This window comes from Marmota flaviventris, chromosome 9 (assembly GCF_047511675.1).
Source record: "Marmota flaviventris isolate mMarFla1 chromosome 9, mMarFla1.hap1, whole genome shotgun sequence".
Taxonomy (NCBI): Eukaryota; Metazoa; Chordata; class Mammalia; order Rodentia; family Sciuridae; genus Marmota; species Marmota flaviventris.
In genome coordinates, this window is record NC_092506.1 from 41,190,532 (window position 1) to 41,203,322 (window position 12,791).

Here is a 12,791-nt window from a genome sequence, read left to right on the forward strand (position 1 = left end):
TATATAAATACATAGGATGTAAGTAAAATCTATATATTGGTATACAGTTTCAAAATAATTTATGTCACTGAATTTCATTGTTTCCCTTTGGTATAAATATTTTAATAAACAGATGTCCTCACAGTGGAAAAATATAAAAATAAGAAAACTCAGAGCAACTTCTTCCAGTAGGACTAATACAAGTATTTATGTGGTTTCTGAATATTAGTAATCCAAGAATTATCAAATTAAATGCTCAGACTCTGGGAATCAAACTGCAGATTATTTAAGGAAGGGGGCAGGTGTTATTGATTAAATTCTTCTTCTTCCATTATTTAAACCATCTTATTAAAAACTTATATCTCATGTTCTCTGGTAGACTTTGAACCAATTTCACCTACATTTATATTTCATGAATTAATAAAACTTAAACATAAAAACATTTTATGATTCTCCCATTATTCATTCATCCAAACTTAATTATGCAAATTTATGTAGATAAATATTAGGAAAAACATAAATAGCATATAACAAAACCAAAATCAAGCATAGAACTTTGGACCCTGTACTGAACAATTAAGGACTCATTAAAGGCTCTCAGACTGAGGGGTGATAGACTAAAATATGCAGCAGTTTGTCTTGTTATTTTAACTTTCCTTTTTAAATTTGAACCTAACCACAGATCATGGAATGGGTGTAGAATAACCTACAAGAGAAACTTGTTGATTATTTTGTATTTATAAAACATCCTGATAAGTTTGTGTCTGAACAAAAAATAATTTTTCAGTAGACAGAATCATCTTGTTGTTTATGTTCTACATAATAAATTATCAGATGTGTTACTGTTAATACAATTACAAGATATTGACAAGATAAAATAAAAAAGTATTGAGCTGGTACAGATTACTGACTCAAAAAGATCACTTCTGGACCTATTAAGAACACATAGTATTCAATAATTATCTATTCTTTTATTTAACAGACTAATCCAGGAAATCCTAAAGACTGTGAAGAAAAATAGTACTTGAGGATTAAAAACCAAGTTCATAAGATTTTCCACTGAGCAAATGTTCTGCTATGATTTTCTTTTCTTATTCATCATTACTGGGACCAGTCCAAATTGATAGTACTTTCATTTAAAGGTAAAGAAACTTCATCCAATCACTTACATGGGGAAACAAATTAATCTTTGATTCTCCCTTACTATCTGTTGATCCTTGTTCAGAAGTTTCAGATCACTCTCTCTTTTTTTTTTACTATATTTTCTTTAGTTGTCAATGGGCCTTTATTTTATTTATTTATATGTAGTGCTGAGAATCAAACCCAGTGCCTCACACATGCTAGGCAAGTACTCTACTGCTGAGCTACAACCCCAGTCCACATCACTCTTTCTTGACCTCTTCTTAATACTTCCTCTGCCACAGTACTAATGTGATATTTTTCTGGGGAACTCTATTTCTAGATAGTAGTCCCACAGTTTGTGACAATCAGTTCTCTATAACACATAGGATCTAATCGTTCTTTCCCTCCAAAATTTCCCATGGAGTTGGAATGCCAGTTGACCACAGGCATATTTCCTTAGTAAGATATTCTACTGTCATCACGATCTGAGTCAGACTTCACAAACACCTCCCAGACTATATTCTCCCCCCGCCCCGAAATAATTACATTTATGGAAGGACTTCACACTGTCTGTTGAAACATTCATTTATCACTGTAGCACTGATGATTTTGTCATAGATTGGCAACAGTGTGTGTTAATATGACAGGGTTTTCAGTATCATTATGTACATTATTTTCTGAACATACTGATTGATCAGTTACTTACATTAATTAGAAAATGGCTGAGAAATTAGGCAATTGTATCAGGTCCTGGCAGGAAACAAGGGCACATTCAGCAGGTATTTTGAAGATAACTTAATAGAAGCATATTTATAAAAGTCTGAGTAAGGTTAAGGGACCAATAAGCTATGTTACTAGACTCAGTGATTAGCAACAGTAGGAGTTCCTAAGGCTGCAAGCAGTGATACGTGTTTCCTCAAGTTCAGGAAAACCTTATAGACCTTCTGGAGAAAGGAACCAGAATCCAGGGACCTTAGCAGGGAGCAGGGGAAGAAAAGTCCTACATATTTCTCCTCTAGTCCTCCTAGCTGTTTGTTAATTCATCTTATTGGTCAATTCAGCAGAAAGCTAGGGAACAAGGTCAGTAAGGATTAAGCCACTACTCTGCTCAAAGCAGGGCAAAGAAAGAAAGAGAGTGGATGGGGTAACATGGGAAAGACAAATGGTAAATAAATTTAAAAAAACATAAGTAGACTAATTTGAATCTTTCTATTGCCCCCTTTCTTCAGCTGGTTGTGCTAGAATGCTTATGTTAGAGCAGAGCTTTCTAACCCTTTCTCCACATGAAACACAAGGTAATCAGTCAAACAAAGAAGATTTGGGGGACATATTTAAAATGTTTGGTAAAACAAAAAAATGGAATTACTTTGTATGATAGTATGAATAAAGAATATTTGAAATATTAAATTTAAGGGATGTGATACAGTGGTGGAACTCAAGTAGGGTGTGTATGAAGGTTCATTTCCTAGCACTGCCAAAAAATAAAAGTAAAAAAAAAAATGAATAAATGTTGAATTTACATGAAATTTCTCCAAATTTAAAACTTTGTATTTTTAAGAAAACAATCAAGCTTCTTCACAAATGTAATTTTAAATAGTAGCTTTTAGGTTTTAAATGGTCAATCACGATTCCTGAGCAAGACTTTTGAACAAAGTTCTCTTCATATTCTTGAGAATCACTGTTGACCAGAAATGTTATTGATAAAATTGGCAAAACCATTTTTAATAGCTATAAAGCCATTCAAAAATTGTAAGATTTCTTATAAATCGTAAAATTATAATCAGATAAATTATAATTAAATAAATGCTCTTCTTTTCAGTCACTATAAAGATAATATAAGATTCAATATTACTCTGGTGATGCAAATAAATTTCAATTCCAAACAAAACTTTTACATATTAGATATTTCAAACTGTTGATGGAATTCTAATTTTCAGAATATGTATGTAATGATAAAACAGTTTTTTTGATGCTAACTTTAAGACCAAAAATCACACACTCTAAACTAGGAAGTTCTGTCTTAAATTTACGAAAACAGATTTGGACCCATCACATAGACCAGTACCCACAAGATGATCCACTCCTTTGGTCCCTCCTCCACCTCTTTTCTCTGAATTTATGAGGGTCTGCTCTGTTTTTCTTGAGCATATAGGACTCTCACAAACTTCATGAGCCTCTAGTCCTTGTTGGGTTGCAGTATATATTCACTCTAGCCACGGATTGGCTGTCCAGGTGGTGGTAAATATACAAGAAAGCTCCACAGGATGGATTATCAGAACTCTTCCCATCTCAGGAATGGCTCTGGCCTCCCAGATTTCCCTCCTATGTTCCAAAGCCAAAGGAGATCAGTACTTAAGACACAAGCTTTTCTACTATGCACTGATTGAGAAACTCAGTAGCCAGAGAAATGTTTGTTTAGTTACAGTCTCTTACAAACCTTCTGAAAACAATTCTAAAAATATAAAAGGTAAATATGATATGCATTTCTCTATTAGGTTTGCAAATTTAATATTTCTAAGGTTTCAAATGGGGTTCTACAGTTTGATCAAGTCGTAATACCATGTAACATGTAACACAAGGCAAGACTGATCAGAGACGGGTTGTAGTATCATAGAATATAAGGCTGGAAACCTAGTCATCAGATTCTTCTTTATATGCCTAAAGTCCTTAATCCATTGTAATTTATTGGTTGATTTTTACCTCTTTTGTAAGTGGAACAAATGAAATGAAGAAGTTGTGATTCTACTGAAGTAAATTCTCCTAAGAATTGTATTCTCATTTTTTTAGAAAGGTAATTTACAGTGTCTCTCCAAAACAGTAAATACAATGTTTATAACGTTTCTACGAGAAATTTCTCAAAAATCCTGCCCACTTGCTCTTTATTATTCCTGCTAGAGTCCTGCTCTTACCCCTGATTTGAGTGAGGTGATGAATCTGAAGTCAAGTGTATTTCCTGCCCATATATGTGCTCAGAGTGATTATAAAAGGATAAATATTTTCCTGCTGTGACATGGATTCCTGAATGATGGCAAAGCCCTCTATTGTCTATTCTGCCTAAAAGTGAGGAGTTCATTTATATTTGTTCATATTGGGAAAATGTTATTTTATCAAGCAGAGGGTTGAATTTAGTGTGGTGACCTCTGAATCCATGAGGGATATTTTCCAAGATTCCCAGTGGATGCCTGAAATCAAAGGTAGTGCTGAACACCATCTACACTGTTTTTTTTTTTTTTTTTCCCATTTGTACTGCAGCCTTTTTTATGTAGTAGTAGAGTTAATCTGCTTTTCCATGTTTTATTCTTTGCTTCACTACTCACGTGCCCTGGTACATGATTAAATTAAATTAAGTGTTACTTGAATTACTTGAACATAAGCACTGCAATACCAGGATAGTCACTAACTTCTTGGGCCTGCATGCCCAGGTTAGGTTGCAAGGCATCCTCACTCTAGCCACTGAGTAGATGTTCTGGTGGTGGTGCACATCCAAAAAAAGCACCACAGGGTGGATTATCAGACTTCTCTCCATCTCAGCAATGACTCTAGCCTCCCATATTACAATGAACAAGTGAGAAATGGGGGAGAAGGATAAATACAATGGACCAAAGGAAGATTCATATCCCAAGCCCAACAAAGCAGATGGCATGAGATTTCATCATACTCTCAGCATAGCAGGCAATTTTAAACTTGTAAATTGCTTATTTCTGGAATGTTCCATTTAATATCTTCCAACAGTGGTTGACCTCACGTAGCTACAATTGTGGAAAGAAAACTCTGGTATAATATTGTTCAGAGTAGAATAAAAAGACATCAGAATAATTTGTTTTCATTGATATCTCAGTTGCATAATGTCTTATAATTTTGACTTATTACGTATCTAAAATAACCCTGGAATTACACATAACTTAAAGATTGAGATCAACTCAGTTTTTAAGTTATAATTACACTGAGCTAAATTTTATTAGAAGGTTTTCAAAAAGCAGGAATAAACGTTCCCACAGCAAACCTCATCTTTGATAAAATTTCCTCCACCATTTCCCAGAATGATGTTGGTGACTACTGTTTTATATTTGGAAGGAGTAGGATTAGAAATAGACATGTGGAATTGTGTATTTGGAAGTTTTCATTATTTTAACAGTAACAACAACAATAGCCAGTGTTTTTGTGTGTACCACAAACTTTTCTAAAGTGTTTGTATTAGTATAAGCACTATGGTTTCACAAACCTAAATTGGTTTAGATTATAGGCTGTATTGATGTAATTTTTCTTATTTGCTCTTGAGATTATCTCGGCCATAGGGGGGAGATGCTATGGTGGCTTTAGGTTCCATATCCATATATAATAACATCAAGAAGAGAAAAGTTATCTCATAAGCATGCGTGCACACACACACACACACACACAGTCTCTTTGGGGTGTCTATTCATATTCATCAGTGCTTATCTGCATGGACTTTGAAGTAAGAAACAGCTCTCTCTGAATCCTCTACTTGAATGGAACTGATCCATCTGCCCATTACTGAACAAATTTCTGCCACAAGGGAATGTTACACATGGATAGGTTTAAGGGTAAGTTTCTAAATTAATTACTGTTAACAGAGGGATGGATTAACATGACTGGCTCAAAATCATCAGGCCCTACCATTGAGCTGAGCTGGGATCAGTATCCCAAACTGCATGGATATTATACAATGGTGGCAGTAGAATGAATAGTAACAGGCGGCCACAAAATCCACTGTAGTATGTTTATGGCCTCATTTAATTCTGCCTAGGGCCTAAAAAGTAGGTTCCATTAGAATGCCTACTTTTCTTAGTTGTTTATGTTACTCAAGTTCCATGGTTTGAATGACAGTTTATTTTAATAAAATCTCCAAATGTTTGGCCTTCTATTCTCTGTACTAATTTACCTTATTTAGAGATTGTAACCAAAAGGTGGGAGATTGCTCCTAGTGTTAACAGCACTCTTATACACATCCATATCCTCATGTTTACTTTGATATTTCTGTCACTTGAATTTTTCTTTGATTACTGTTCACTTTGAGACTTAAACCTAGTATTAATCCCCTATGAAGTGTCTAAGAAAAAAAATACACAAAATCTGATCTGCTTTATAATTAAATGGTTTTGTGCCCCTTTTAGACCTGAAGAATACATGTTTTTTTTGAAGTGAGAATGAATGAATTACTGATGCCTACACATTTGATAAAGGTGGGCTGTAGATTTAGATCTAAATTTCTAGTAGTCAAGACCTAGGACTTTAAAAGTAATGATATATTTAGGGTAAAATTACTACTTTTAGGACCAAGTAAGAGTTGGAACAGATAGTAATCAAATAAAACTGAATTATCATTATGGACACCACTGCTTTATTTTTAAAAGGTGTTGGAATGCTTATTTTAATAAATGAAAAATTATTCTACCTTTTAAATTTCTTTTTCCCTTATTTATTAAAAACACAACACCTTTTGCCCTCTTCTTAGAATAGTGTTGGTTAGAGTTTTAGGACCGGAAGGAAATTCTTCTCTAATGAGTTATTACATACATCATTAGCTTAAGTTTAAAACTGTTGTGGGTTTGTGAACAATAAACAATAAAACAATAAACTCCTAGGTGTTTGCAAAATGAGTATTTGTCAAACCCATCAATGAAATAGATAATCTTAATTACACCCAATAATGGGTCCTCTCTCTGTTCTGGAAATCTTTAGGCAAACATTTATTATTATGTACTTCTAAATGGCATTTCCTTCAGCTGATTATTTCTGTGAAGTAAGAGTCATCAAAACTATTTTGCTCTGGAAATTATAAAACAATGATAGTGTAATTTTTGAATAAAATTTTATATTCATTTAAAATTTTCAACAAAGTATTATTCTTGAAGTTGACTTTTTTCTTTCAATTAACCTAGGCTTCATTTCTAATAATGAAAGAACAATGTGAAGCCCCAGAATTTAGCAGAGAGCCAGTATAAAAAAGACCAATATATTTTTCAAATTGATATTAAAATTTCATTCAATAACGTTTCTTCACTTGAAATAGCATGTCTCTGGCATTACCTAATTATGATAAGCCTCAATACAGATCCCTCTTTCAGGAAAATCTCAAGAAAATTTCTGGATAGGGATATTTCCAAAACGAAAGGAAGCGCAGCGTTTTGAACATCTGTCCAGGAACTGTCAATATGGATGCCTCACAACTATTCGCTTCCCACTAATAGCCTTTTCCATAACTGGAAAAAGCCAAAAGTTCAGGACTTTTCTCCAGTGTAAATTTCCTAGATTCAGGGAACCCGGATAAAGCCGCTGTAAGATTGACATGAACTTTGTCCAATAGTGTGGCAGAGGGGCGTATCATTTCATAGACGCTCCAATCAGCACGCAGAGAGTCGCCGTCTCCAAGGTGAAAGCGGAAGTAAGGTTTTGGCGCGCCACATGGAACCGCTTCTGCAGCACCTGGAGCGCTTTTCTGAGGTTTTGGCGGTCTCCCGCACCACCCACGTAAGCACCTGGGACCCAGCGACTGTACGAAGGGCTCTACAGTGGGCTCGCTACCTGCGCCACGTCTACCAGCGTTTCCGCAGCCATGACCGCATCCGCACAACTCTGGAAAGGCGGTTGCACTGCTTGTGGAAGGAGGGCGGCCTTGGGGTGGGTCCAGTCCCTGGACTGAGGAACTTTGAGGCCCTTGGGCGCTGTGACATCCTGCTGTCTCTACGCCTGCTGAAGAACCCGGCCCTGGGGGATGCATCTTGTCGCTACCTGCTGCAGCAACTCTTTCCCGGCGCGGGCGTCCGGGATGCTGATAGGGAACTGCTCCAAGACAGTCTGGCCAGCCTCGCTCGCCGCGGGTCTGCGGTCCACATGCTGCGCTTCAACATCTACAGAGAGAACCCGAATCTTCAGGACGACTCACTGTTGAAGACCCAGGCTGAGTTGCTGCTGGAGCGTCTGCAGGAGGTGGGCAAAACCGAAGCGGGAGGCCCCAGCAAGTTGCTCTGCAGCCTGTGGGAGCGCCTGCCACAGAACAACTTCCTGAAAGTGATAGCGGTGGCGCTGTTGGAGCCTCCGATGTCTCCCCAGCCCCAGGGAGAGGAGTTAAAACTGGGTAGCCCCAGAATTCTTGAAGAGGGGAGTCAAGAGCTACTCCCCTGGCTTCTGGGGAAGTCGGAAATAATGGCTGCCTTTTGTCGCAACGTCCCGGCAGGTCTTTTGACTTTGGTGGCAGGTCGCTACCCAGCACTTTCTCATGCCTATCTGAGTGTTCTAGCTGACTGGACTCAACGTCTGCACTACGACCTTCAGAAAGGCATTTGGGTTGGAGCTGAGTCTCAAGATGTGTCCTGGGAGGAGTTGTACACTAGGTTGCAAAACCTCTGCCAGGCACCCCCACCTCTGAAAGATGAGGTTCTAACTGCGCTCAAGTCTTACAAGGCGCAGGATGGAAATTTCGAAGTTCCTGGTCTTAGCATCTGGACAGACCTGTTGTTAGCTCTTCAGAGTAGTGCATAATACCACATTTGGTCTGTTTTAGGTCTGAAGCCAAGCACTAATTCTCCATGAGCAACGTTTGTTATTTGAATATGTAGTTTACAAAACGAAAATTCTATGTTGAAAAGGAGAAAGCATTTTTTTTTTTTTAAGTATGGTTTACTCTTAGTTTGGTTTGGTTCCAACTCTGCCCTAGTGCCCTTCCAGTGAAGAGTTTTCTTTAACTAACAACTTGTGGTGTCAGAAATGTTATTTTGAAAAACATATTAGCCTACTTGGAGTTTAAGCCCTGGACTTTGGCCTTGTTGATCTAGTGTTCTAACCAGTTAAGCTGCCTCACCATGCAATTAAAATTGTTGTTTTGTTTCTTGTTTTAGCAAATTACTAATCTCTCTGTAAGACCACATAGTATGTTAATTTAAAATATTGACTTCAACACCAAAAAAATGTTTAAAGGATAGTGAGTGCAAATGTATATCTTTGAATATTAATATGGATTCCAAGGCAAAAGAATCAAACTTCTGAATTGGAAGATCCAGTTGTTACTTCTGCCATTAATTAGGTTAGTAGGTCACAACCTTAGTGCAACAGTTACTTCTTATTAAATGAAGTGTTTATACTAAAATAATTAAATTTTATTGTTCTTCCCTTAGTGACTGCCTTATGAAGACCATTTGGAGTATTTATTTTGAGTGTTGGAACTTAATTTTGTTAGTTTCCTTGAGTATTCCTCAAGTAGCAGAATGATTTAGTCATTTTTACTGGGGATATATAAATTTCCAGCAATCGCGGCATTTTTGTCCATATCCAAGTTAACTGATAACAAGAGTGTTTGGAATGTACTGCTACTCAGAAAGTTACTTTCTAATTCCAGAAATGAAATTAGAACAAAGGGGTCTTATCTTGTAGAAAATTTTATTCTGTAGTAAAATTTCAGAGGAAAGTAATGTTCCCCCAGGAAGTACACTTTCTAAAATAATCTTGAGTGAACAATAGCAAATTCTTATTACCTATGGTCTTATTCCTTTTTCTAGCTCTAATTGATATAGACCATCTTTTAGATTGCATTTGCCAAAAATAGTAAAACAACTTCTTCTGTTAATTACATGAGTCTTATTTCAAGAAACAACTCAGTAAAGAGTTGTGCCATGACAAGTCCTAATACTGGTTTTAGTTTTAGGAACTAGCAGTTTGTGAACTCTTTCTTCATTGCTACATCTAACATTATTATTTAAGATAAAATAAGGTTGATATGGACTTAACATTTTAAAATATATTTTTGTACTGATCATTTGTTAATTATTTTTTATTTTAAATTCCATGGTATATTTGTTACATACATAGTCTTATTTAATCTGTGTTCCAAGACTATATTCTATGTGTATAAACTGAAAGAGATGAAGTGAAATGCCCAAGGGCACACACAAAAGCAACATAAGAATAGAAGCCATATCCATTATTTATTTTGTTTCCAAGAGTTTAGTACAATATCTGGCATGTGTTTTATGTACTCCTAATGTTTGAATAAATAAAATCAGCATTGGAACCTTAATCAGTACATTTTCTTATATTTTAAAAAATATTATGTACTTGTAAAGTTCCTATTGAATTTAGTAGCCTACTTATCTCTTTAGGACTGCATGTATAGGATAGGAGGAAAGATGAAAGAAGTATATGAACATGAAAATATCGGAAAACTTTATAAAATCCAGAAATATTTATTTTGTGGTTCATCCTATTAAATGTTTATTTGTTTTGGGATGGGTTTGTATCTCTGTGGTAGGTGGAGTACTTGCCTAGCATGTGTGAGGCACTGGGTTTGATCCTCTGCACCACATAAAAATAAATAAGTAAAATAAAGTTATTGTGTCCATCTACAACTAAAGTTTTAAAAAGTTTATTTGTTTGATTTCTCTTATGTTTTATTTCTCAGCTGTTTTTGCTTTACTAAATTGTTTCTTTTATTTTCTTATTCTGTTTTCCCCTCTACCAGTTGGGATGTTCCACACCTGAGCTTTTACTCTCAAAACTTTTATCATATTTAATTTAAAAATATCTGAAACTATTTAATATCTCAATCCCCTTTCTTAATGATATAATAGACTTAAGTCTGCTGTTTATCCCAAACTCACAAGTTATTTTCCAGTGTTTGAGTTTTGTTCTTTATTCTAAAAAAACCAGCAAATGAGAACAGTATAATTCATATTTTATACAGACAAGTGTGTTTTGATTTACCTACATTTTTAGCAGTTTTGTTCTGTGATTGTATAAATCCCAAAATTTTGTTTCCTCAGATATTAATATTGGCCTTGGTTTACTTGACATCTTTTTTGTTGTTCAGAAATTTCCTTGGAGAAAATGTCTTGGTGACAACCATTTTTAGTTTTTGTACACAAACATCTTTGTCAATGTTAAAAGGTAGTTTTGATGTGTATCTGATTCTAAGTTAACATTAAATATATTTACTTTTTTCAGATGTTTATTGTTGATATTAAGCAGGATATTGTCAGTATACTTAATAGTTCTTTTGTAAGTGATCTCTTTCTGTTTTCTTTTTTCTTGGTTCGATGTTTGTAGTCAGTACAGTGTATTTAATTGTGAATTTCTTTTTTGCTTGTATGTTATATATGTTTGTGTTTTATTTTTCTAAGGACTTTGTTTTTCTCTGTTTTGAACAATTCTCAGCAATTTCCCCCCAGTGTTTTCTTTCCTCCACATTTTATAATCTCTCCTGTGACTTATCCAGACTATATCAGAACTCCTCACACCACTCTTCTATCCTATTAGCTTTCTTTCCTGGCTCCTTTCACCAGTAGACTTTGTGCTACTACAGAAATTGCTATTATTATCCAGGCCCATGTCTCCATTTTCTCTGTAGTAATAATATCCTACCCCCCAGGTTTTAGTTAGAAATGGCCACCCTACATGAGAGTAAATTTCTTCTGCAGTTACATATACCCATAACTCTAGATTTTGGCTACTTTGATATAAGGAGAAGTAATATGTACAACCTACAACTCACACCCTAGAAATAGGAAGTCATTTGTTCATCATGCTCTATTTTCCCTTTTAGTAGGCTGGAAAGTGTAGCGAGCCACCTAGAATCATGGCTGAAGATGACTGGAGCAACTGCTATAGACTCAAAGATGAAGTCACATGTCCACAGAGGTAAAACAGCTCACCTGTATATCCCATTCTGTTACAGGGGAGGAAATACACTTTTATCTACACTGTTTCTCATCCAGATCACCATTTCAGGGTTTCTTTTTCATATCCACATTCCTGTAATCCTAAATTAGTATTGATACAGTCTTGGCAATTCTGCGTGATCTATCTGATATTTAAACCATAAGTTTTAATTTTCAACACCATTTTTTTTTTTCAAAACTTTATTTAGCTTTCATTCTCCCATATCTGCATGGCAATATTTAATAACCTTGCTTTTGTGTGTGTATGTGTGAGATTCCATTTTTATTTTTTAGCATTGTTATTTGATAATTTGTATTAATCATTCAGAATCTAAATTCCCTTGGAATTAAAACCTATTCTATTGATTTCTCACTCATGCCAGTTAGTCTCTTTACATGTTTTGTAGTATCTGTGAGTTCACATGTATTTGATCTTTATCTATGGAAACCTGGGAATCTAAATAGGTTATTCTTTCTCCCATAAGGGCATTTTCAAATGTTTCTGCAATAAATATAGAAATCTCTAACAAGGGCCAGTTTGGCAGATACCTAAGCTTAATGTAAGAATGTTGGCTTTATTTCTTTACTTGTGATTTGGGAGTTTCCTTTATGTTCTGTAATCCAGACATTATTAAAGATGTGCTTTTTTGAGAATCTACTTGTTTGTAGCAGTTAGACCTATGGAATATCTAGCCAATGCTTGCCAGGGTAGAAGTCCTCATTTTCCTTTTAATCCCACACCAACATGTCCTCAACACTCCTCTGGAGTAAGTATTGTCTGTCTTACAAATCATCCCTGTAATGCCACATTCAAAGGATACTTTATTGGCATCAAGTTATTTGCCCCCTCAGTAGCATTAGCTATTCGCTACCATTACCACCTTTTTGAAATTGGGCTTGAAAGCCTGTGGTTATGACCTATATTACAATACTCTATCCTGATCTTCTCTTAACTAATTTTTCCTTATTGAACATCCTGGTTCCTTCTCTCCTAATCAACTTTTAAATGTTAGCGATATC

At 35.4% G+C, this 12,791-nt stretch overlaps 1 protein-coding gene across 1 annotated transcript; it reads left to right on the plus strand.

Annotated features, from left to right (window-relative positions):
- Nucleotides 1–7,308: 7,308 nt before the first annotated feature.
- Nucleotides 7,309–10,135, plus strand: Fancf (FA complementation group F). Its single transcript, XM_027936553.3, has one exon. The coding sequence runs from the start codon at nucleotides 7,528–7,530 to the stop codon at nucleotides 8,602–8,604; it is 1,077 nt and encodes a 358-aa protein (XP_027792354.2). The 5' UTR covers nucleotides 7,309–7,527; the 3' UTR covers nucleotides 8,605–10,135.
- Nucleotides 10,136–12,791: the final 2,656 nt, after the last annotated feature.

Coding starts and splice junctions, on each gene's coding strand:
- Fancf (XM_027936553.3), top strand. CDS start 7,528: ATGGAACCGCTTCTGCAGCACCTGGAGCGCTTTTCTGAGGTTTTGGCG.